At 38.8% G+C, this 21,264-nt stretch overlaps 2 protein-coding genes across 2 annotated transcripts; both read right to left on the reverse strand.

Moving 5' to 3' along the window:
- Window positions 1-10,062: 10,062 nt before the first annotated feature.
- Window positions 10,063-11,100, reverse strand: LOC109207551. Its single transcript, XM_019370490.1, has one exon. It carries the CDS (start codon window positions 11,098-11,100, stop codon window positions 10,063-10,065), a length of 1,038 nt encoding a protein of 345 aa, XP_019226035.1.
- A 2,114-nt stretch (window positions 11,101-13,214) lies between these two features.
- Window positions 13,215-14,216, reverse strand: LOC109207552. Its single transcript, XM_019370491.1, has 2 exons — window positions 13,455-14,216; window positions 13,215-13,388 (listed from the first exon to the last, which is right to left on the reverse strand). Exons 1-2 carry the CDS (start codon window positions 14,214-14,216, stop codon window positions 13,215-13,217), a joined length of 936 nt encoding a protein of 311 aa, XP_019226036.1.
- Window positions 14,217-21,264: the final 7,048 nt, after the last annotated feature.

Consider the following 21,264-nt stretch of genomic DNA (forward strand, 5'->3'; position numbering starts at 1 on the left):
TAAGGCATAACAAATTTTATATGATTAAAACTTTTAAGCCGAAAAGAGGGAAAAAGCCACTCTTTTGAGGCCATACCGGCCCGATTCAAGAGCCTAAAGGCCATTACATTGTTGAGCTCGAGGACCCGCCCTCGCTTAACCAAAAACCTAAGGGTTTTTCTACTCTAAGTTCGAGCAAATACTCACTCTACTATAGAGACTATAGCAATCAAATTTTGACAAAGAATTTCACAAGGTAGCGAAGTTTGTCAAATTTCTCACAAAACCTAAAGTGTATCAGAATTATCATAAGGCGAAAGCAAAATAGAGTTTTCACGAAACAGAAATTAGAGACAAATCGGAAAAGAAGGACCCTTCATATATACGAAAGTATTTACAAAGACCACTCAGGTTCTTACATAAAAAATCCAAAAAGAGAAGAAACAATTCTAAGTGCCTAATCTTCCCCGGGAGCTCCATCTTCATCTTCTCCGCTCTCGGATCGACTTGCGCTCCCGGAGTCATCATCATCGGAGAGCAAAGCATTGGCTTTGGCCTCGAGCACTTTCGCGTTCGCGATATTGACAGTGAGTTCAAAACCACGAGCATGAATTTCTTTGAGAGTCTCTCTCCGAGACTGAGACATGGCATGCTCGGCAATACAAAATGATTGCACCTGAGCAACATCGGAAATTTCCTTCGCTCGAGAGTGAACAACTTCAACATCAGCTTGATAGACGTCCACGACCGCTTTTGCATCGGCCTTTACTCTTTCTACCTCAGATGCGGCCTTTGCAAGCTCAGTGGTCAACCGAGCCTTGAGCTCCTCAATTTTCTTGGCCCGGGCCAAGCTCTCGTCCTTCACGCTTTGGAGTTTACTCTCAACCAAAGATAGCTGGGCTCGAGCCGTATCTTTCTCCGAGGCGAGGCGGTCCATATTCTGCTTCCACCCCAAAGTCTCTGCCTATTTCATCTCAGCCTCCTCACGAAGCTACTCAATCTTTTCGACCTTCTGATGAACTTGAAGGATCTAAGTGTTAGTCGCCACTATCAAATTGATATGTTAAGCTCCCAAAAAATTTACATTACCTGCTCGATGAGATCGGTCTGCTCTTTATGAGCTGTTGCTAATTCAGCTCGGAGGTCCCTGATCTTCTCTTCTTTTTGCACATAGAAGAGTTTGAGGGTGTCTCTCTCCTCCGTGAGCTTTTGAGATCGGCCTCACAATGGTTCAGCTCAGCTTAGGATTTGGACAATGCTTCCCGATGAAGCGTCACAACCTATGGAGAAAGGAAGGAAATCGGACAAAAGGAAATAAAAGCAAAAATAAACCTAATAACGGAGGCTGAAATCTACATGGTTCAGGAGTCGCTGAGCCTCATCATAAATGATCGATGTGTCCAGGTCGGAAACATCATCGACCCCCATGAAGCATCCACAGAATAAGTCATCCCCTTCGTGGGTTGTTCCCATATTGAGGGTCTCCACAGACTGGGCCTCCCAAAATTTCCCTTCAAAAAATGTGGGGAGGGGCGGCGAATCATCAATATTGATTGCCCCCAAGCAAGACACTTGGGGAACTCTCTCCTTTTCAGAGGGCCTCAGAATTGGACCCTTCAGGCACACCCGCCGATTGTTCGTTACGGCGGACAGGCACACTCGCCAGTTATTCATCACAGCAGGAGACATCTTTAGCTCCCGATGATTCAGGGACTTTGCTCGGACCATCTTCCGAGATCTCCTCGGTTTGAAGATGAGCCTCCTCGATCGTCACCGGCTCAGCTGCTTTCGAAGCTTCAGTGCTTCCCCTCTTTTGAGCCACCAACTCTCAGTAAGCATCTTCTCCCTCCCGTTCTTCATCTCGTAGTTTTTGGGCTACGTCAGCAGGCAGAGCGACGGAGTCATTCTTCGACTTATGAGCATTGCTCTTCTTAGGCTTTGGAGTATCGGAAGGTGAGACCCTTCCCCTCTTCTTATCATTAGCCAGTTTTTGGGCCTCCTCTTCCCCAGGAGGGGGTGGCCTCATTTCGGCAACATCCCCGAGACCTGCATAAAAGGGAATCAAGTACAAATGAAAAGAAACATTTAGATAAGAGCATCAAAAGCATATATGATAAGCATACCATGATTCTTGGCCTCCCATTGGCCCCTTGATAAATCACGCCACGAGCGCTCAACATATGTGGAGGTCGAAGCCAGCTTTCGAACCCAAGTTTCGAGGTTCGGGATTGCACCGGACACCCAAGAAACCGCTACATCATAAGAAAAGATGTGGGTGAGGGAAGATAAAAGAAACAAAGCAATCAACATAAGATGTTGATAGGTTTGTACTTACGCTTCATGTTCCATTCCTCGGGGTATGATATCTTCTCAACTGGGATTATGTCGTAAGTCTTCACTCGGACAAAATGACCCATCCATCCTCGATCTTTGTCCTCATCTATGCTCGAGAACAACACCTTTGTGGCCCGGCGCTGAAGCCTTATTAATCCGCCTCGATAGAGACGGGGTTTGTACAGTCTAATAAGGTGGTCGAGGGTAAATGGCATTCCTTCGACCTTGGTCACGAAGAATCGGAGCAAGATAACAAAGCGCCAAAAAGAAGGGTGTATCTAGCCAAGAGTTATTCGGTATTGGCCGCTTACGTCACAAGAATGACATCATAATTGGTCGAAGCATAAAATCAAAGGCTCAGTTCGTTTCTTCTCATTACACTCCAAGAAACGAGGGGACTATTTGTATATGGGTAAAATCAGGCTTGCCCGATTTTTCCATTATTTCGAGAACAAGGAACTACGTCAAGGGTCAGCCTCGTAATAGATCAGGCTAGAGCATGAAGACAAGGTACCGAGTTCGAGAACCGAGGTACCCGTCGAGATTGAGGTTCCCAATGATCGAGACCAGATATGATCGGCTTCGAGCAGAACGCAATAATGGAAAGGCAAAATATCCGTAACCGCTCGTAGATCACGGCGGAAATCTCGGAACGGATCAAATCAAAGGCGGTTATTTGTACAAATCATGGGATTTACTTCCGTAATTAGAATTGTACTATAATTAGGATTCCTCTAGTATATAAAGGGGGTTCCCCATCATCTGTAAATGCCTTATATTCACAAATATCAAGGCAATATAATATTTCTTTCTTCTGCTTATCAACTTACAACTCTTTAACTGTTCTTACTTCACTACTCTCGAAGGTTCATCAGTGTTTAACCAAAAATTGTATAATTTGGTCAAAGCTTATTTTAATAAGTACTCGGGCTACAGATAATCAAGAAATTCTATATTTACTTAATGATAAGAAAGGAAATGAAAATATGAGGTAGCAAAAATAGCCAATAGTAAGAAAAAGAAAGTAATTGTATTCCAATAATAATTAGAACGTGTGCGTACAAACGATATCTCTTTCCCTTTTATAGGAGTCTATAAGTACAACATTTTATGAGCATTAATGACATTAATTAGATGTTATAATTGGTAATCATAACTGTTTATGAAGATTCTGTAACGTCCGAGCTCAATCATGCTCATTAACTGATGATTCATGAATCTTTCCTTTTTAATGTCTTGATTCATTCCGCCGGTACCTTTTCAGGTAACCATTTAAACTTGAGTGACCTTATCTTCTCCTCTCGTGGGTGATTTGCTCGTATCTATTACGACTCGTGCCTATTTTAATGCATCTTTCCAGCTGTCGCTTTCTTACTGATCCACGTGTCTTGTCATATCAGCCACTCATATAAATCCATGTGTAATATTTAGTTTTACCAATACAAATAGTCCCCACTTGCCGAATATTCTGCAATTGAATATTTGGGAATTGGTATGTTTTTGTGGAGGGTATTTTTGCCGCCGTTTCCCATGTACCATTACGTCTTCTCCAGAACTAACGCGTCGTAAGTCACTTCCATTTAATGCATGTGCCACGTGGCCTTAGTTAATTGGGTCTGCGACTCTTCAGCGATTTTTAGGGCTTTTTGTGGCTCCATCAGTCATGAAGTGACTATTTCATCATGACGTTTCCTTTATGACCCCCTTTACATGACGGTTGCTTCTTCATATAAATACCTCATTTGCCTTTTCTTTTACGAAAAACATTCTACTATGTTCCTTGTTCTTTATAGTTCTCATTCTTCATCACGTTTACTTTCACACAACTATGGCTTCTTCAAATCCTGATCCCTGCAAAGTTGTTATAGTGGATGAACTTCCCCCTTCGTCTACTCCTACTAGAAGTAGAAGAGGTGGCAGGTTATGTAGTTTAGGATCTATTTCTATCCGTGGTTCTTTTTCTCAACCCAGTATCACTACCCCGTCATCTTCTAGAACTAGAGATTCTTCTTCACATAGATCTTCTGTTAGAAGTAGGGATTCTAGTGAACCACTTCTTGAACCCACTGTTGATGAGATTATTCCCGCTAAACTTTCATCTTTACTGATAGAGAATCAATTAGAAATCAAGTCACTTACATGACTTCTCATGATCGTGCGGATGTTTACCCTTCCCAGATTACTGAGGGTTTTATTTCCCTTGTGCGGAGAGATTGTCACTAGAAACATGATTTCCCAATTATAGTTCCTAATGTAAATCAAAGGATTACTCGTTCAAAGCTGGTTATTCTTTTGTGTATACATATCCCTTTACATTGGGTTTTAGACCACCTATTGACTCAGTCATCATAGAGCTTTGTCGTTTCTTCAACGTCTGTTTAGGACAGATTGGTCCTATTGTGTGGAGGGCTGTGGCACGCCCTAGATACTTGTCAAACTTGGATTCTCTACCCTTCACCTTTTATCATTTGATTCATCTTTACTCCTCTAAGTTATTTCGTTCTGGGGTGTTTACCCTTGTGGCCAGGAGTAAGAGGGTTTTAGTGAGCCTTGAAAATAACAAGGATCGTGGTTGGTATACTCGATTCATTGCTGCTCCAACAAGTGGGTTAGTGGGAGAAGAGAACATGCCTTTACTAGAGAAGTGGAACTTTGCACGCAAGTTTCTTTTCATATTTTTATTCCTCTTCTTTTTGTGAAGAACCTTCAATCTCGTAGCTGTTTTATTTTTCTTTTTCAGCAACCATGGAAGCTGTTGAGGAAGTCGCAGATTTCCGTGGTTGGGTAGAATAATTATTAACCATTGCTCCTATGGAAGAAAGGTCCTGAAAATTCCATTCTAACAGGTTTGGATGGAAACTAAAGACCCATGGTATCCTTCTCTTCACCTTTCTTCCTTGCTTTTATACTTACTTTGTCACTTATTAACCCTTTTCTTTGCTAGGGTTTCCCATTCAGGGTGTGAGTGCCGCATCGATTTCTGCTTCGAGACTCTCTCTGTCAATGGCTTAAGAGATAATCTTGAGTTCTTCGTCAAAAAGAAAAGCTGGTAGAACACAGAATTTCGAGAGTGAAGAGGAGCACGTGGAGAGCTCGTTGGTTCATAGGTCTCGAGCTAGGATACGTATTATTTCAGATGATGAAGCTACTCCTCCTCCCATTTCTGCTCCCACGCACGAGCCTGAAGGTGCTACTATAGTAAGTTATGATGATGAGATGCCTGCCGTACCCCGTGGCTGTACTGAACAACTCTTTTCTCGTGGGTTTGATGAAGACTTCGGATTTTTTTCGAGCAAACGCCTCTTGCTTCTTTTCCGCGTCTGTTTTAGTTGACCCTCAGTTCCCTGCACCTGTTGCTATGAATATTGCTCCGCCCGTGGCTATTTTGACTCCCTCGACTATCCCTACTATTACAACTTCTCATGCTGAAGTTAGTTCCTCTAGTAAGGTAATGAAAAAAGTTATTATCGAGGTTCCTGAGGATGGTAATCTTCTAAAGAAATCCGGCCAAGCTGATGTATGGTTGAAACCATTGATTGGCCCAGTTGAGAAGTCAAAATTGGAAAGCCACAGTTCTTTAACGTGGATGAATGATATCGTACATTCATCTTTGAAGGTATAAGCATTAGATTTTTTTTTCGCACGTGATTTCCTTTTCATTGATATCACGTTTTCCAATTCATTGTGTAGATCAACCTCATTGGTACGGAGATGATGAATAGGATCATATACACAGAGCAGCTAATAAACGATTATCACATCAAGGCAGACAACTGGAAGGAGCAGTTCGATAGTTTTCAACTTGAGAAAGAAGTCTTAGAGGAAGAAAAGTGTACCTTGGAGCAGCAGGTGAAAGTAATGGCAGCTGAATTGGCAGTTGAGAAAGCCTCGTCTAATCAGGCGGGCAATGATAAAAAACTTCTTGAGTCTTCATTTGCTGAGCAACTTTCTAACGCCACTGAAGAAATTAGGGGTCTGAAGGAACTACTGAACCAGAAAGAAGTTTACGCTGGGGAGCTTGTTCAAACACTCACTCAGACCCAAGAAGATCTTCGAGTATCTTCTAACAGAATTCAATTTTTAGATTGTTCTCTTTCCCCCTTACAGGCTTGATATGACGCTGCCTTAAATGAGAAGGAAAAGCTTAGAAGTGAGATTGAGCAGTGGGAAAGAGATTATGAAGCCCTTGAAGATAAGACCGCTGTTGAAGTTAGTTGGGCTTTCTTGATTACACGCCTCGCCACTTTAACGGAGGCAAGCTGGGAAGGCTTTGAATTAGCTGCTGAGATTGCAAACATTAAAGAAACTATTGAGAAAACTCAACAGAGTCAGAGCTTTTCTTCACCTGCGGTTGACATTCACGAAGGTGATGAAGTTACTCCTGGTGAAGATGCTGTTCAATCTCCTTCTGCTCAAGTTGTTCCTCCTGCCATTAATGATACCATTCTTCATCCTACTGGTTCAGATTCTGCCCCATAGTGAAAGTTTGAAAAGCTTGAAGTGTTGTTTCATTTTTTATTGGTGGAGTGTTTGGAAGTTTACCCCTGGTCCTATTTAAGGGTTTAGTAATGTTTGAACTTTTTCACCCCTAGTATGCTTTGGGGATTTAATATCAAGTAATTAGGTTGGAACTAAGTTCTATACTTAGTTTCAACCAAGTTTATAATATTACTGAGTTTTTGTCTAACTCTTATAATACCTTTATTTTGAGTTTCTATTCTACTCTCTTATCTTTTTACCCTTGCCTTATTTCGGGTTTTGAAGACAAATGTTTGCCTTATATTTATAAGTTTTTGGCTTTTTCTTCTGCTTATTTTAATGTTTGGGTTTTTGTTTTACCCTTTGTTATTTAACTTTGCATTAAAAAATGCTTCGATGCTTTGTGACTCTTTTGAATTAGCACGAATTATAAAAGACGGCCCTTTTATATACGACACTTAATGAAGAAGATGTCTCAACTTCATATTGGTGTAAACGTACGAAAGAAGAAGTAGGAACATACATATTTCTTAGAATAACTTGAAGAAGTTTTGTATTCTTGAACTTTCAAACTTTATACTTTACATGTATTCGAATAACATCTACAACTCTTTCATAACTATTTTCTTTATAACAAATGTTACAAGATTCAAGGGTATATTTTGCAACCCTTAACTAAATATTGCCTTTAACCTAGATACTCATAAGATTTGATAATTTTCATATTCGAGTGTATACTTCATCATAGCTTTTTGAATCAGGCTTGAATTTTCGGCTCTTGACTTGCTCGCTCTAAAGTTTCGATTTGTTGGGTAGATTGCTTCAGGCTTGACTCGAATTTTGACTTTTCTAGTCTTCGTCGCCTTCCATATATATATAGTCCCCCAAGTCTTAGAGCTTTGAAGTATGAAATCTTGAGCACTTGATTATTCCTTCCATGTGGTCCATTTCCTGAAAAGGAAAAACATACGGGACTCGGAGGTATAATTTTAGATGATGACTGCTTAACCCTTTTCATTTCCATCAGAAAGGTTGTAACCCGGACTGGGGATAATTTTACATCCCGCGTATCTTTTAGGTCTAAAATCATCATTTGGTGTGGGCTAGCTTTGTGCCTAATATCTAAAATGGTTACTACAATTTAAAAATGAATAAATTTAAACCTTGCATTTTTTTTTAGCAATCCACTAGGCAAGGCCTAGGGCTAGTTTTTATTTATATAAACAAAATAAAGGAAAAATAAAATGTCATGGAGTCCTAATAATTGTACAAAATAAAAATTGAACTCTACATAAGTCCTATTATCAAAATTGAGAAATGTACTCAAAATTGATATCACATAACAACTACTAAATATTGCAAAATAAACTAGCCCATGAGATAACATATTCCTTGATCCAGTCCAAAAAATACCGTCCAATTGGGCCCAAATTAGCGCCCATCTCCAATTCTTGACTGCCCGGCCCAACTTCATATAGCGACCCAAATTTTGGCCCAGCTCCGGTTCTGCCCAGTCCAATCCACCGTTCCAGTTGCCTTGCGTGAATAGCCACCAATAATTCTCAATTCCATCTCATTGAATTTGCAAATGTAACCACTTCAATTTCCTTCTTACCAATGTACACGTGTTGCCTTATACTGCACCATTTGTATACCTTTTTAGTACATGTATTCTCTCATTTGTGCTCCATTTACCCATATGCTTATGTCTGTACCTCTCATAGATATTATCGATTCCCCCTATGTTCTCTTCCACCCCCATTATGTCTTCTTCCTTATAATGTCTTATCCAATCTTGCTTATTTACTCTGCTCCTTGCTTGAATCATCCTATTTGTACCTGAGTTAAGCTGCTTCATGATGCTGAGCTGCCTTTGTACCTGAAGATTGTCTCTCCTGTCCGCTGCATTTGATGTGAAGACCAGAGGTTGCCAAGATCCGTTTGAGATGCCATTGATCAGTAAAAGGCCCTGCTTTGCCTTGGTTGGATTGCATGTGACTGCTTCAATCGAGTTTGTAATCTTACTGTTCTTGCATAATGTCTTGAGGATAATAGCCTTCAGTGCCTCTCTTTGTTTTTTCCTGCATATACCTAATTTAATGTATGCCTGAGTCCCTGTATGTAATGCCTTGAAATCCCCCTTGTGCTTTGCTATTTTCTTCCAAGTGTGCATCATCCAGCTAACTTCTCTCAAAGTGAGAAATTTGCTGTCTGCAGACTGTGTGTATAAGTGACACCATAACTTTGCTTGCTTGTCTTTTGTGCCGATTGTTATTATCTTTCTTTTGTGAATGTGGAATCCTGCTCTCCTGTGTGATGATTTGCAATTGAACCCTATAGTATTTGTGAACAACACTGTAGCCTTCCTAGTTGCCATACTATAATCTAGGTTTAATTTCTCCCCGATGGAATGAGTACATAGTACTGATACCACCATCTGGGAATTCCTTAAACCATAGAGTATAGATACTATTGCAAAATCTGAGTGGTCCCATATGTTTGCTTGCTTTGTTTTTGTGCTTGTTGGTATTATCTGTCTTCTGTGTATGTGATATCCTGCCCTCCGATGGGATGATTTTTGACTCCTGTATTCTACTGTGCTTTCCCTTGCATTCCTCTCCTTGGATTGAGTACAAAGTACTGATACCACCAAGTGAGATTTGTTCAAGAGAAAGGCCATGATGACATTAGCATTCCCTGCAAAAAAGAAAACTAGGTTAGTAATAAAAACTATCACTATACTCTCCTCCTTTTGGATTTGAGTATAATGATAGATTGCATTACTAGCAACTCTCCTGCTCACTATTGACAGTCTTCTTTCCTTATATCTATTCCAGTCTCTTGTGAGATGTGTTTGTGATTGCCCAATTCGATTAGACATTCTGGGCTTCTTCTGATATCTTTCTACTTTTATATTGCTGCCCACCAAGCCTTGTACTGTTCTGCTATCCTGCTGCTTGTACATTGTCTGGTGTTGTCCTATCTCTGTGATTGCTATACATACAGAGATTTTGGACTGTAACTTGATCCTTATTGCCTCTAGGTATTTTACCACTTCTAACTTCTTTCCCCTGGAATGGATGCAAGGCACCAATACCACCAGTAGGAGATCCATTAGAAAGTAGTGCCTATAGGACTCACCTGCAAAAAAGAACACAAGGTTAGTGAAAACCATCAGCATACTCTCCTCCATAAGGATTTGAGTATGTTGATCATCTGAATGGCATCTAGTCCCTTCCTTCCCCTTTGCTGCAAATACTCCACTCCTGCTTATCCCCTTGCAACTGAAACTCTTATATAAGGGCATTGTATTTTGTCTGAGTTCACCAATTTCCTCCCCTGAACATCTAGGTCCTGAAACCCATAGCATTCCATAGGTCCAAAGTCTAGTGCATAATTAGCAATGTGGTCAGCTAACTTATTGCCTACCCTGAGAGTATGTGACACCTTTACATTAGCTGTACTCATTAAATCTCTAATCTCCTCTACCAATGGACCTATAACCCAAGGTGGCTTCCATTCTCCAGTTATTGCCTTCTTTAGCACCATTGAATCTGTGTGTAAATCTATAAGGATATAATCATGTTGCACACAAAACTTCAGAGATTCATAAATGGCCTTGGCTTCAGCTACTGAGTTTGAACCTTCCTGAATTTCCTTGCCATATGCATACAGAACATCCCCCTCCTCATTTCTTAATACAAAACCAATAGAGCTCCTTCCTGGGTTACCTCTAGAGGTTCCATCTGTATTAACTTTCACCCATCCATGGTTTGGGAATTCCCACAGTACTTTTGTATATTTAAGAGTTGGTGTGTATTGCTCCATCATCTTCAACATGTCTGGCCATCTGTGAGGTACCTGCTGAACTCCTGGCTTTCTTACCTTGATGAGTGATTGTAGAGTAGTTGATATCTGGTAGGTCACTCTATTTATAGTAACTGCATCTCCATACTTATAGCTATTTCTTCTCTTCCATAATTCCCATATGATTATAGATGGTAGGACCTGCATTATTAGCTTTAATCTTGCTACTACATCTGCAGTCCAGCATCTAATAATGGCTTGATGCAGTGTGATTCCCTCTGTTGCCAATCCTGCATGTTCCACAAAGTATTTCCACACCTTGTTTGCTGCATATGAGGTGAAGAATAAGTGCTGTGTTGTCTCCTCTTTTGGTTCTCCACAACACCAGCACTTAGATGCCATCTGATACCCCAATCTTCTGAAAAATTCATCTAAAGGCAATTTATTTTTCCACACTTTCCACATAAAAAAGAAATTTCGAAGGGCAATCCTTTCACCCATATCATCCTGTATGATATCATAGGATCGGCTCTTCTCCTTAAATAGTCCCAGGCTGTTCTCACACTGAAGAATCCTCTAGGTTCTAGCATCCAACATGGAGAATCTAATACTCCTTGTGTCACAGGTAGCCTATTCTTCTGAATTATGTGTTCAGCATACTCATAAGGCAATATTTCAAATAATTATCTTGCTGCATTCCATTCTCCTGCTTCTACTACATCCCAGACATTGTGAATAGACTCATCAATCCTAAATTCTTGTGGAACTAGGAAATACAATGCTCCCATGCCTGTCCAGTTGTCATACCAAAACAGTGCTGAGCCCATTTTTGAATTCCACATTATCTGATGTTCTATTAGTTCCCTGCACTCCAACATTTTCCTCCATATATGAGATCCTTCTCTCCAAGGCACTACTACTGAATTCAGCTTTTTGTAGTATTTTTGACTTGTAAAAGAACTCCAAAGGCTTGGTTTTGTTCTATAATTCCACCAAAGTTTGCAAAAAAGAGCTTTTGCAACATCATGGAGGGACCTGAAACCAATCCCACCTTCCTCATATGGCACACATAAAGTTGACCATGAAGCCCAATGTCTGTTATTTCCTGTCACTGAACTGCTCCAAAAAAACTGAGCAAATATTTTATGTAATCGATTGATCACATAATTTGGTGGATTAACAGCTGAGAGTAAGTGAATTGGCATGCTTTGCAAAACGTGTGCAATAAGAATTGCCCTTCCTCCTATTGACAATAGCTTGCCTTTCCATGATTGAAGCCTATCCAGTACTTTTGTAATCATTGGTTGGTAATACTCTAATTTCCTCCTTGAATAAAATATAGGACATCCCAGATATATGATAGGAAAATCTTGCCTCTTTATACCTGTGATTCTCTCTACCTTATCTGCAACTTCAATGTCTGTTAAATGATGAAGATATACTGCAGACTTAGCTTTATTCACCAACTGCCCTGATGCATTCTCATATGCTGCAAGAACTTCCATGATAAGCATCAGAGATGTTGCATCTGAAGAAGAGAAAATAATGGTATCATCTGCATAAGCTAGATGATTTATTTTTGGGCTCCATTTAGGCATTCCATATCCACAGAAGTGCAGGTTCAAATGTAATGCATTAAGACCTCTAGATAGAGCTTCTGCAGCTAGAATGAATAGTGTAGGAGATAAGGGATCCCCTTGTTTCACTCCTCTTGATGATTTGAAAAATCCATGTGCTTGCCCATTGATTAATACAGAATACCAATTATTAGACACTATGCCAAACACCATGCCTATGAATCTCTCTGAAAATCCCATTTTCCTCAAGACTTTGGTCAGAAACAGCCAAGAGAGTCTATCATAAGCCTTGGTCATGTCCAATTTCATAATCACATTTGGTCCAACCTTTGTTCTTAATCTCATGTCTGTGACTATTTCCTGAGTGAGTAAAATGTTTTCTACAATAGCTCCTACCCTTCTACAAACCAACGATTGCTCCTCAGATATTAAACTTGGCAACAACCCTACTAACCTCTCATGTATCACCCTAGAGATTACCTTGTTAGAAAAGTTACTCAAGCTAATTGGTCTCAGGTCAGAAAATGTACAGACCTACCCTTTTTCTTGGTAGCAAAACCAAGTTAGTATGAGTAACATATTTAGGTAAATCATGGCCATTGAAAAAAGCTTTTACCATTTCAAACAGATCACCTCCTATAATATCCCAGCATGATTGATAGAATTTGCCTGTGAAACCATCTGGTCCTCCTGCACTATCCCCATTAAGACCAAAAACTGCAGCTTTAACCTCTTCTAAGGATGGCTGCTTTATCAGTTCTGAATTCTGTTCCATGTCTATTAAAGAGGGCACATGATGAATGATTTCAAAGGAGGTAGGAACTGCAGTTTCTGTGAACTGATCTTCAAAGAATTTGATTGCTTCCTTTGCTATGTCTTCATCTTCTTCAATCCACACACCTTGAGTATTTTGAATTCTGGATATCTGTAACTTCTTCCTTCTACCTCTAACTTCTGCATAAAAAAATTTAGTGTTCCTGTCTCCATTTTTGAACCAAGCCATTCCTGCTTTTTGTTTCCAAAACTTCTCCTTCAAAGCTAAAATTTAATGAGTTCAGCTTGTACTTTTTGCAACCTTTGTCTGTTTAGCTTGGTAGGATTTGCTTCAAATTCAGCTTCATGAACAAGGACAACCTTTTCCAAACTAGCTATCTTCTGAAAAATGTCTCCAAAGGTTTCCTTGCTCCATCCTGTTAATACTTTCTTAAGCTTCTTCAATTTGTGATTGAATATGACATAAGGACTTGCACTGAAATCAGCTGTCTAATGTTGTCTCACCACTTCTTTGAAAGATGCATGATCCACCCAAAAATTCAAGAATCTGAATGGTTTCTTCACAAGAGGAGTCTCTATATCACACTTTATTTGAAGAGGGCTATGATCTGATCCTATCTTAGGTAAGTGCTGAACTTCTATTCCTGGGAAAGCTTGCTGAAACTCAGTATTTGCCACACACCTGTCTAGCCTCTTAAAGATACAATCTTCTTCTGCCCTACCATTCCACCATGTAAATATGCTGCCCTTGAATCCCAAATCTATCAAGTTGCAGGTGTTAATCCAATGCCTGAAATCATCTATTTCATTTAGAGATACTGGGAGACCTCCAAACTTTTCTTCCTCATCCCAAATGACATTGAAGTCACCACCAACTAACCATGGAACTGTCATATTTTGTGCCAAATAATAAAGTGAATCCCATAGTTCAATTCTTTCTATGACATCACACTTAGCATACACCAATGTAAGAACAAACTCAAAATGAGATTCTGTGTGAAGCAATCTCAGAGTTAACTGCTGGACTAAGTTATACACTACTGTTACTTCATATACTTCATCAATGAAAGCCCAGATCTTGTTTGATACATTTGCAATTGCCTGTGCAAATCCAATTCTGCTCCTATATCTTTCTAATGTTCTAGCAGGCTGCATGGGTTCCATTAATCCTATAAATTCATAATTGTTCTTCCTGTGCATTTTGATTAGCCTTTCAAAGGCTTGTTGGGTATTAACTGACCTGATATTCCATATTAGAGCATCCATCACTGAATAAGGGATTTGGATAATTTTCTCCTTGTTTGAACTCCTCCTGAAGGTACAACAGAGCTAGTTTCTTTCTGCTGTTTTTTCTTTCCTTTTGTAGCTGATTTTGCCTTTTCAAGTATCCTGGGTGATAAGTCCCCTTGCCTTCCTATATTCTGAAAATTCTGAGCTGTGGATTCTTGATCCATGTCTTGACCTGTTCTAGCCATTGTTTCTACAGCCTCATCTATCTCATGATCTTTATCTGTAGCTGTAGCCACAACTGGTTGTTGTTGAAGTTGAGACTCCATGATCTGCTCTTCACCTTTCTTGAAATTCTCCTTCTGATTTTGTTCTATCAAAGCAGTAGTATTTGTTGCTCCCACAACCATACTGGCCTGCATTCCTTTATCTCTTTCCATAGATGCCAGCTGCTCAGCATCATATGTTTGACCTGTCCCTCCTGGATCCACTGCATCAATTCTTACTGCCTCTGCTATGTTCCCTTGAATATTTTGTTCTTCTTGTCTGTCTTGTGTGACCTCTATTTCAGCAGTCCTCCCTTGTATTGGTGCACCATCAGCATTATTTGTTGTGACAATGGCATTACCATTTACACTTTGCTCTTCTTCTTCCTTGTCTTCATGAATTGGTTCTTCATCTGGTTGTGCCCCTAATGGAACCTCATCTTCTTCTGAATCAATTTACCTTTGATCTGACCATAATCTACCACCAATCCTTTGGTCTCTTATGCTTACCTTAGGAATAGGTATATCATTTGCTTGGATCTCTGGATTGTTAGCCAACTCCCTATCCACCATAGTGTCCTGTGATGGAATCTCCTGACATGATGTGTTAGTTCCTACATCATTAGCCTTGAAAGCTCTTTTTACCCACTGTGATGTAGTTTCTCTTCCCATAGGTATTTCTTGTCCATTAGCACCCCCATTGGTTGACTCAATGCCTGCTGAATTTGGATTGAACTCTTGAGCTGTAGGGTTCAATCTTCCTGTGAAAGTGGTTACCTAATGTTGATTGTTATGCACTCCACCATTCTTTCCTTTGCTTGGGCTTTTAGGATCTGATTGTACTGCACCTAAAACCATCTGAATATCATTCCCTAGGTCTTTTTGTGTTAAGTTCTTAGGATTTTTTTATTTGTTTTTGTTCCAAAGAAGAGTCTAGAAGGGTCCCTAGGCTTAATGGACTAATCCGAATTGGGCTCTAAAACTCTTAAAATTGTAATCCAATACCTTAATTGACTCCTTTTAAAATAAGATAAAAATACTACACAATGCCAAAGCTAATCCTAATTAATTAAACTAAACATGAAACTATTTTTGTGTTTTCGAAAAAAAGAGATAATAACAAGGTACTATTTTTGTATTTTTTTTTGAAAAATATATAAACTAAAATGTTTTTGTAATTTTCCATTATTATGACGAAAATAAAGTAAAGAAGTCAAAAAAATAGTTGAAATAGCTATATTAGGCCTAAATTAAATATTTACATGCTAAAATATAAAAAATCTTTGGGAGGGTCAAAAATCACATGTCTACAGCTGCCCCTCTTTGACTGGAAACGCGAAGAGTTTTCAGACAAAGAATGACTAGACAGATTTTTGACCCGATCCTTATTTGGAGAGACTTAAAGCTAAAAGAAAGGAGAATGTGACCGAGCCCTGGTATTTGAGCTGCCAACATATCCTTGGCTATAAAGGAATCAGGCCACGTGTAGTTCAGAAATGAATGAGGTGATGGAGTGTGTGAAGAGGATGAGAGAGTCGAGTGAGGTTCCGTCCGAGGCTCCGGTCCGCGGTCCCTTTATTACATCAAAATCAAAAATGAAAAAGACTAACTAAGCCTATCATCTACGTGCTACAAGATTCCTATCTATGAGTCTTCTGAAGCTTGATCTTGGGTCTTGGTTGGTTCTTCATGCGGACCCTGATCTGAATCTTGATGCTTGTTAGCTGCAGGTATTGGTTCAATCTTCTTCAGCTTTTCAAACCAAGACGGGACATGCAGAGCCTGTGAACTCAGCCCTGTCTTGAGCAGCTCACATCTTCCATTAACTTTTGTATTTGGATTCACTTCTTTTTCTTTTCTTCTTTTTCTTCATTCTGGATTGAGACTCATTCTTTTGGTCATCTCGAATCTTGTGCCTTGAGGTACAACCTGTTCAGACACCAAAACAAACAAACGAACGAAATTTTTCTGCCCCAATTTTCACTAGGAAAATTTGTGAGTTGTTAGAAGAACTATACACCTACGCTGCTGATAAAGGATGCAATGATGAGAGTAAAATTAATGACTCGACTAGGATGAGCATCTCCTAAACGTGATTGAACTTGCGGAAAACTATAAGCTAAGCTTGACTAAAGTAAAGATTGACCCTATTCTCCAGGCGGGACCCCTGATTTCAAGAAAACTAAAAATTGACCCGCTTTTTTTCAAATCCAGACTTCCCTTCTTCTTCTTTTTTTATAAAAATTTATTCTAGGAGAAAATTCGTCAGACTAGGTTTTCTATCTTAGGAGAAAGATTTATCAGACTAAGACGTTTATCCTAGGGGAAAATTCATCAGACTAGGTTTTTTTTTTGGTATCTTAGTAGAAAAATTCATCAGACTAAGATTTTGATCCTAGGAGAAAATTCATCAGACTAGGTATTCTATCTTAGGAGAAAAATTCATCAGACTAAGATTTTGATCCTAGGAGAAAATTTATCAGACTAAGTCTCTTTTTTTGATATCTTAGGAGAAAGATTCATCAGACTAAGATTTATATCCTAGGAGAAAGTTCATCAGACTAGGTCTTCTATCTTAGGAGAAAAATTCATCAGACTAAGATTTCTATCCTAGGAGAAAATTCATCAGACTAGGTTTCTTTTTTTTTGGTATCTTAGGAGAAAGATTCATCAGACTAAGATTTATATCCTAGGAGAAAGTTCATCAGACTAGGTTTTCTATCTTAGGAGAAAAATTCATCAGACTAAGATTTTGATCCTAGGAGAAAATTCATCAGACTAGGTCTTCTATCTTAGGAGAAAAATTCATCAGACTAAGATTTATATTGGGAGGAAAATCCATCAAACTAGGACTTTTTATCCTAAGAGGAAAAATGTGAAGATCAATGGCAAGATTTTGTGCACAATAGCAAGACAAATAAAGGCAAAGATTTGAGAAACTTCCCTTTGTTGGCTCTTCTTTCTTTTCTTTTTCTTATTTTTTTTTTGGTTGTCTTTTTTTCTTTTTTCTCTTTTTTTTTGAACCACTTTCCTTGCATTGCTTTGTTCCTGTTTCACACAAAGAAAAATTTGTCAGTTTTGAAGATGGTGGTCGGTTTGTGGCCTTGAATCTTGAGCAACTTGGCTTTTGCTCAATCAACTTGAGTCGGTTTCAAGAGACTTTTACTATGCATCAACCCTGATTGTTTCACACCCATTACCATTTCTATTTGCAGCTCAAACAGCCTTATCCCAACTGGAGATCTTTTCTTAGGTGACCTTTTCCGATATCTTGAATGACTTTCTACTTTTGAGTAATTTGTCTGTCAGAGAGAATCACCAATTATCTTTGCTTGTGCCAAGTAGGCTGACAAGAGCTTTTTGGGGAAGCCTTTGCATCAATCCTCAAGGCATGTTAACAATACAACAACTGAGCGTGTTGGCCAAATTTACTTTGTGCAACTGAAAAGTTAGTAACAGATTTTGAAATCTTTTCTTGCTTGTTTCGACAGGACTGACTCAGAGTAAAGGACACAATGATGCAAAGAACAAGTATTAACAAGAAATGCCCCTGTCGGAAGGACAGAAGGAAGAGTTTTTTTTTCCAATAACAAGCCTTAATGGTCATGACATGCATTTTGGACTCAACGGCCTGATCTATCAAACTAATCCGATTTTCCCTTTTGCCATTCTTATGACCTTTGAAGTCGGGCTTGTTTATGCTAATTCTTCGGATCAGCCTCACGTCTCACTTTCGACAAGTAGTGCCCGAGGGGTTTTCACCAACAAGTCTCTCTTATTTATTCATCTCTGCTTACCATCGTCTTACAGTGTCCGTGAGGGTTTTCACTAGCAAGACTCTCTCATTTTTTCTTATTCTTTTTTCTTTCCTCTTTTTTTTTTTTGATTTACTTTTGCGAGCAACTTGGCAGTGTTCTATGTCGTGTGACAACCGTTGCTCATTGCATGCTTCCTTGACATTCTTGAAGGCATTTCGGGAGGTCTTTATTCGGAAGGATTTTGGATAGGGTTGGAAAGAAAGGACGTCATGAAGGCTCAAAATAGACTCAAAATTTAAGGGGGTTGTAGACTTACAACTCTTGGAATCGGCTCTTTCAAAAGTGAAATAAAATCTTTGCCCCAGTTTCAACCATTGGGGATTTTTTTCTTGAATTCTTATTTGATTGGACCGAACCGTGAGGCTGCCTACATATCCTTTAAAGGAATCAGGTCTAACGTAGTTCAAACATCTGACCTAACTCTTTTTTTCTTCTTCTTTTTTTTTATCTTTCTTTCTTTTTCTTTGTCTTTTCTTTTTCCTTTTTTTTTCCTTTTCTTTTTTGTCTTTTCTTTTTCTTTCTTCTTTTTTTTGTTCGCCCCAGCTTCTATTTTTGAGGGCATGGACCTTTGACAATTCTTTTCTTCTTTTTTTTTTTCACTTAGAACTTTCCAAAAACTGCCCCAGTTTGTACTCTTGGAGCATGGACTTTTATCATTATTTCATTTTTTCTTTTTTTTTTTCTAAACCTGATTCCAAAAGAGGGTGGTCAAAGAAAATAACACAGGCTCAAAAGGGGTAACAAAGGGTATAAAGTGTTTGGGTAGCAGAAAAAGGGCCTCCAAACCTCAAGAACGCCAAACATATTATCCTTTTGCAATCACAACATTGATGACATGCCTGTCTTCTTGGTGTGTCGTGGTCACAAGACACTTTTCATCTATTAATGTCAAACTTTCCAACAAACTTCAATTAATTCTCCCTCAGGCCCGATCTTCACAATGATTTGAAGGTGACTTTTACTCGACCTTAATTCCCAAGTATTTCAACTCTTTATTCATCCTCAAAAGTATTTTTTTTTCAGTTATCCAATTCCAGATTAAATCAGTTTCTAAGATCTGGCCAAAATTTTTGCATGCATGTCATGTCACTAGAACTAGCTTGAAAAGAACTATGCACAAAATGGATACAAAGTGACTGGCTTTTTTTTTGAATAAAGGAAGGCAGTGTCCTATAACACAAAAAGGAGAAGAAAAGATGACAAAATAAGCTACCATGGCTAAATTAGGAGTGACTTTCCAGTTACTAAACGACATCTTAGCCAAACATCTGCACATCAGCACTGCTACGACATTCAACCTTTTTATTCTTTCTGATTCAACACTAAAATTTTGACTTTTATTCTCAATATCGGCTGTCGGATTTCAGGACTGGCGAAATAGGAAATTTCAAAGCAACTAATTTACTAAAGGACTTGGAAGAATTCTCATGTCTCCCCATCATCAAATCATTCCCGAGCAGGCCATATCCTATTGCTCAAATCTGGTAAAGTCAACCCTGCATTTGCCTCCATTTTTATTTTCACCGCCAACTTGCCAACTTGCCTTTTTCGTGACCTTGGATCAACAAGAAATGGTGCTTATTCCCTTGGTTGAGAAGATGCTTTTATTTCCGAGAGATCTTAGATTGTTCTTGTGACTCGCCATTGCAAACCAACAAACCGACCACCTTTGACTAGCTTTTATTTCAAAACAACAAACATATTAGAATAAACATTCTCTTCCTTTTTTTTTCTTTTTCTCTTTTCTGTTTTTTTTTTCTTTTCTCTTTTTTGTTCATATTTTTTCAAAATGATTCGATCGAACCTGATGTGGGTTGCCTACGTATCATGTTGGAACATGAATCAGATCGTGTGTAGTTCGAGAAGATAAGGAATAAAGTAAATAAACTAACTTCTTTTTTTTTTTTTGGATTTTGAATTTTTATTTTCTCTTTTTTTTTCATTTTCGAAAGAAAGACTTATATAAAGAAGAATGAAATTATTTTTTTATTACTATTTTTTTTGGGATTTCGAAAGAAAAACTTCTAAAGAAGAAAGAAAATATTTTTGGATTTTGGACTTTTATTTTTGAAAGAAGAACGAAAATATTTTTGGATTTTAAGAAGAAATTAAAAGAAAATATTTTTGTATTTTTTTAAAAATTTGGGTCAAAAAAGAAAGACTTTCTAAAGAAGGAAGTAAAAGAAAATATTTTTGGATTTTTTAAAAATGGTGGGCCGGAACCGATGAGGTTTGCCTACGTATCTCACATCCGGTGAGAATCATACCCGAGTAGTTCGCCAATTTTGACAGAACAAGAAAAACATGACTTATTTTGAAATGACTTTTCTTTTTCTATATTTTTTGTTTTTTTTTTGAATTTCGGGAGAGTTTCAGAATTTTCTAAATACCTACCTGTCACTTTTTTTTTATTTTCTTTTTTCTCTTTTTTTTTCATTTTCTTTCCCTATTCTAGAAGCCAGTCAACATGCAAGCCTGAACAGACAGATGCGCAAGTAGCACGTAAGATGCATCAGGATGGTCTTTTAATTTGGGTACACGTGTCCTAGACAGACCCAACCCCTGTGTTGAGCCTCCAAAGTCAAATGCACATGATGCAAACAAACGTTCCTACTAGGGATCCGGCATGAGGCTGAGTTATTTTAGGTTCAAAACCTGGGTATTTGTTCTAGACTGTGTACCCGAGCGGACAACTCGAGTCGAGGAGGGGGCTACGTACCGGGAACCCGAAAGATCATCCGGCTTAGTAACTTGTCCAAGCCTCTTTCTTATTTCAAGGTATGACACTAACAGAATAGGGAGTCTCGACCAGCGAGCACATCCCCGAAGATGAGAAGAGAAGAGTTTCGTAGAAGTTTTTATACAGTTCAGATAATATCAAAGAGGTAAAAGCATCATTTACCACAATAGGCCCAAACATGTAATAAAATCAGATAATAGATAAAGCCAAATATAACAATTCATCTAAGCTCGAATTCTGAACCCTGAACCAAAAGTTCTGGG

Source organism: Nicotiana attenuata, unplaced genomic scaffold (assembly GCF_001879085.1).
Source record: "Nicotiana attenuata strain UT unplaced genomic scaffold, NIATTr2, whole genome shotgun sequence".
Classification (NCBI taxonomy): domain Eukaryota; kingdom Viridiplantae; phylum Streptophyta; class Magnoliopsida; order Solanales; family Solanaceae; genus Nicotiana; species Nicotiana attenuata.

Bases quoted from the DNA above. Each gene is read 5' to 3' on its own strand.
- LOC109207552 (XM_019370491.1), bottom strand. From the start codon at position 14,216: ATGGATGCTCTAATATGGAATATCAGGTCAGTTAATACCCAACAAGCC. The intron at 13,389-13,454 runs GTGAGACAACAT...CACAAATTGAAG, and splicing joins ATGCATCTTTCAAAGAAGTG to AAGCTTAAGAAAGTATTAAC.
- LOC109207551 (XM_019370490.1), bottom strand. From the start codon at position 11,100: ATGGGTGAAAGGATTGCCCTTCGAAATTTCTTTTTTATGTGGAAAGTG.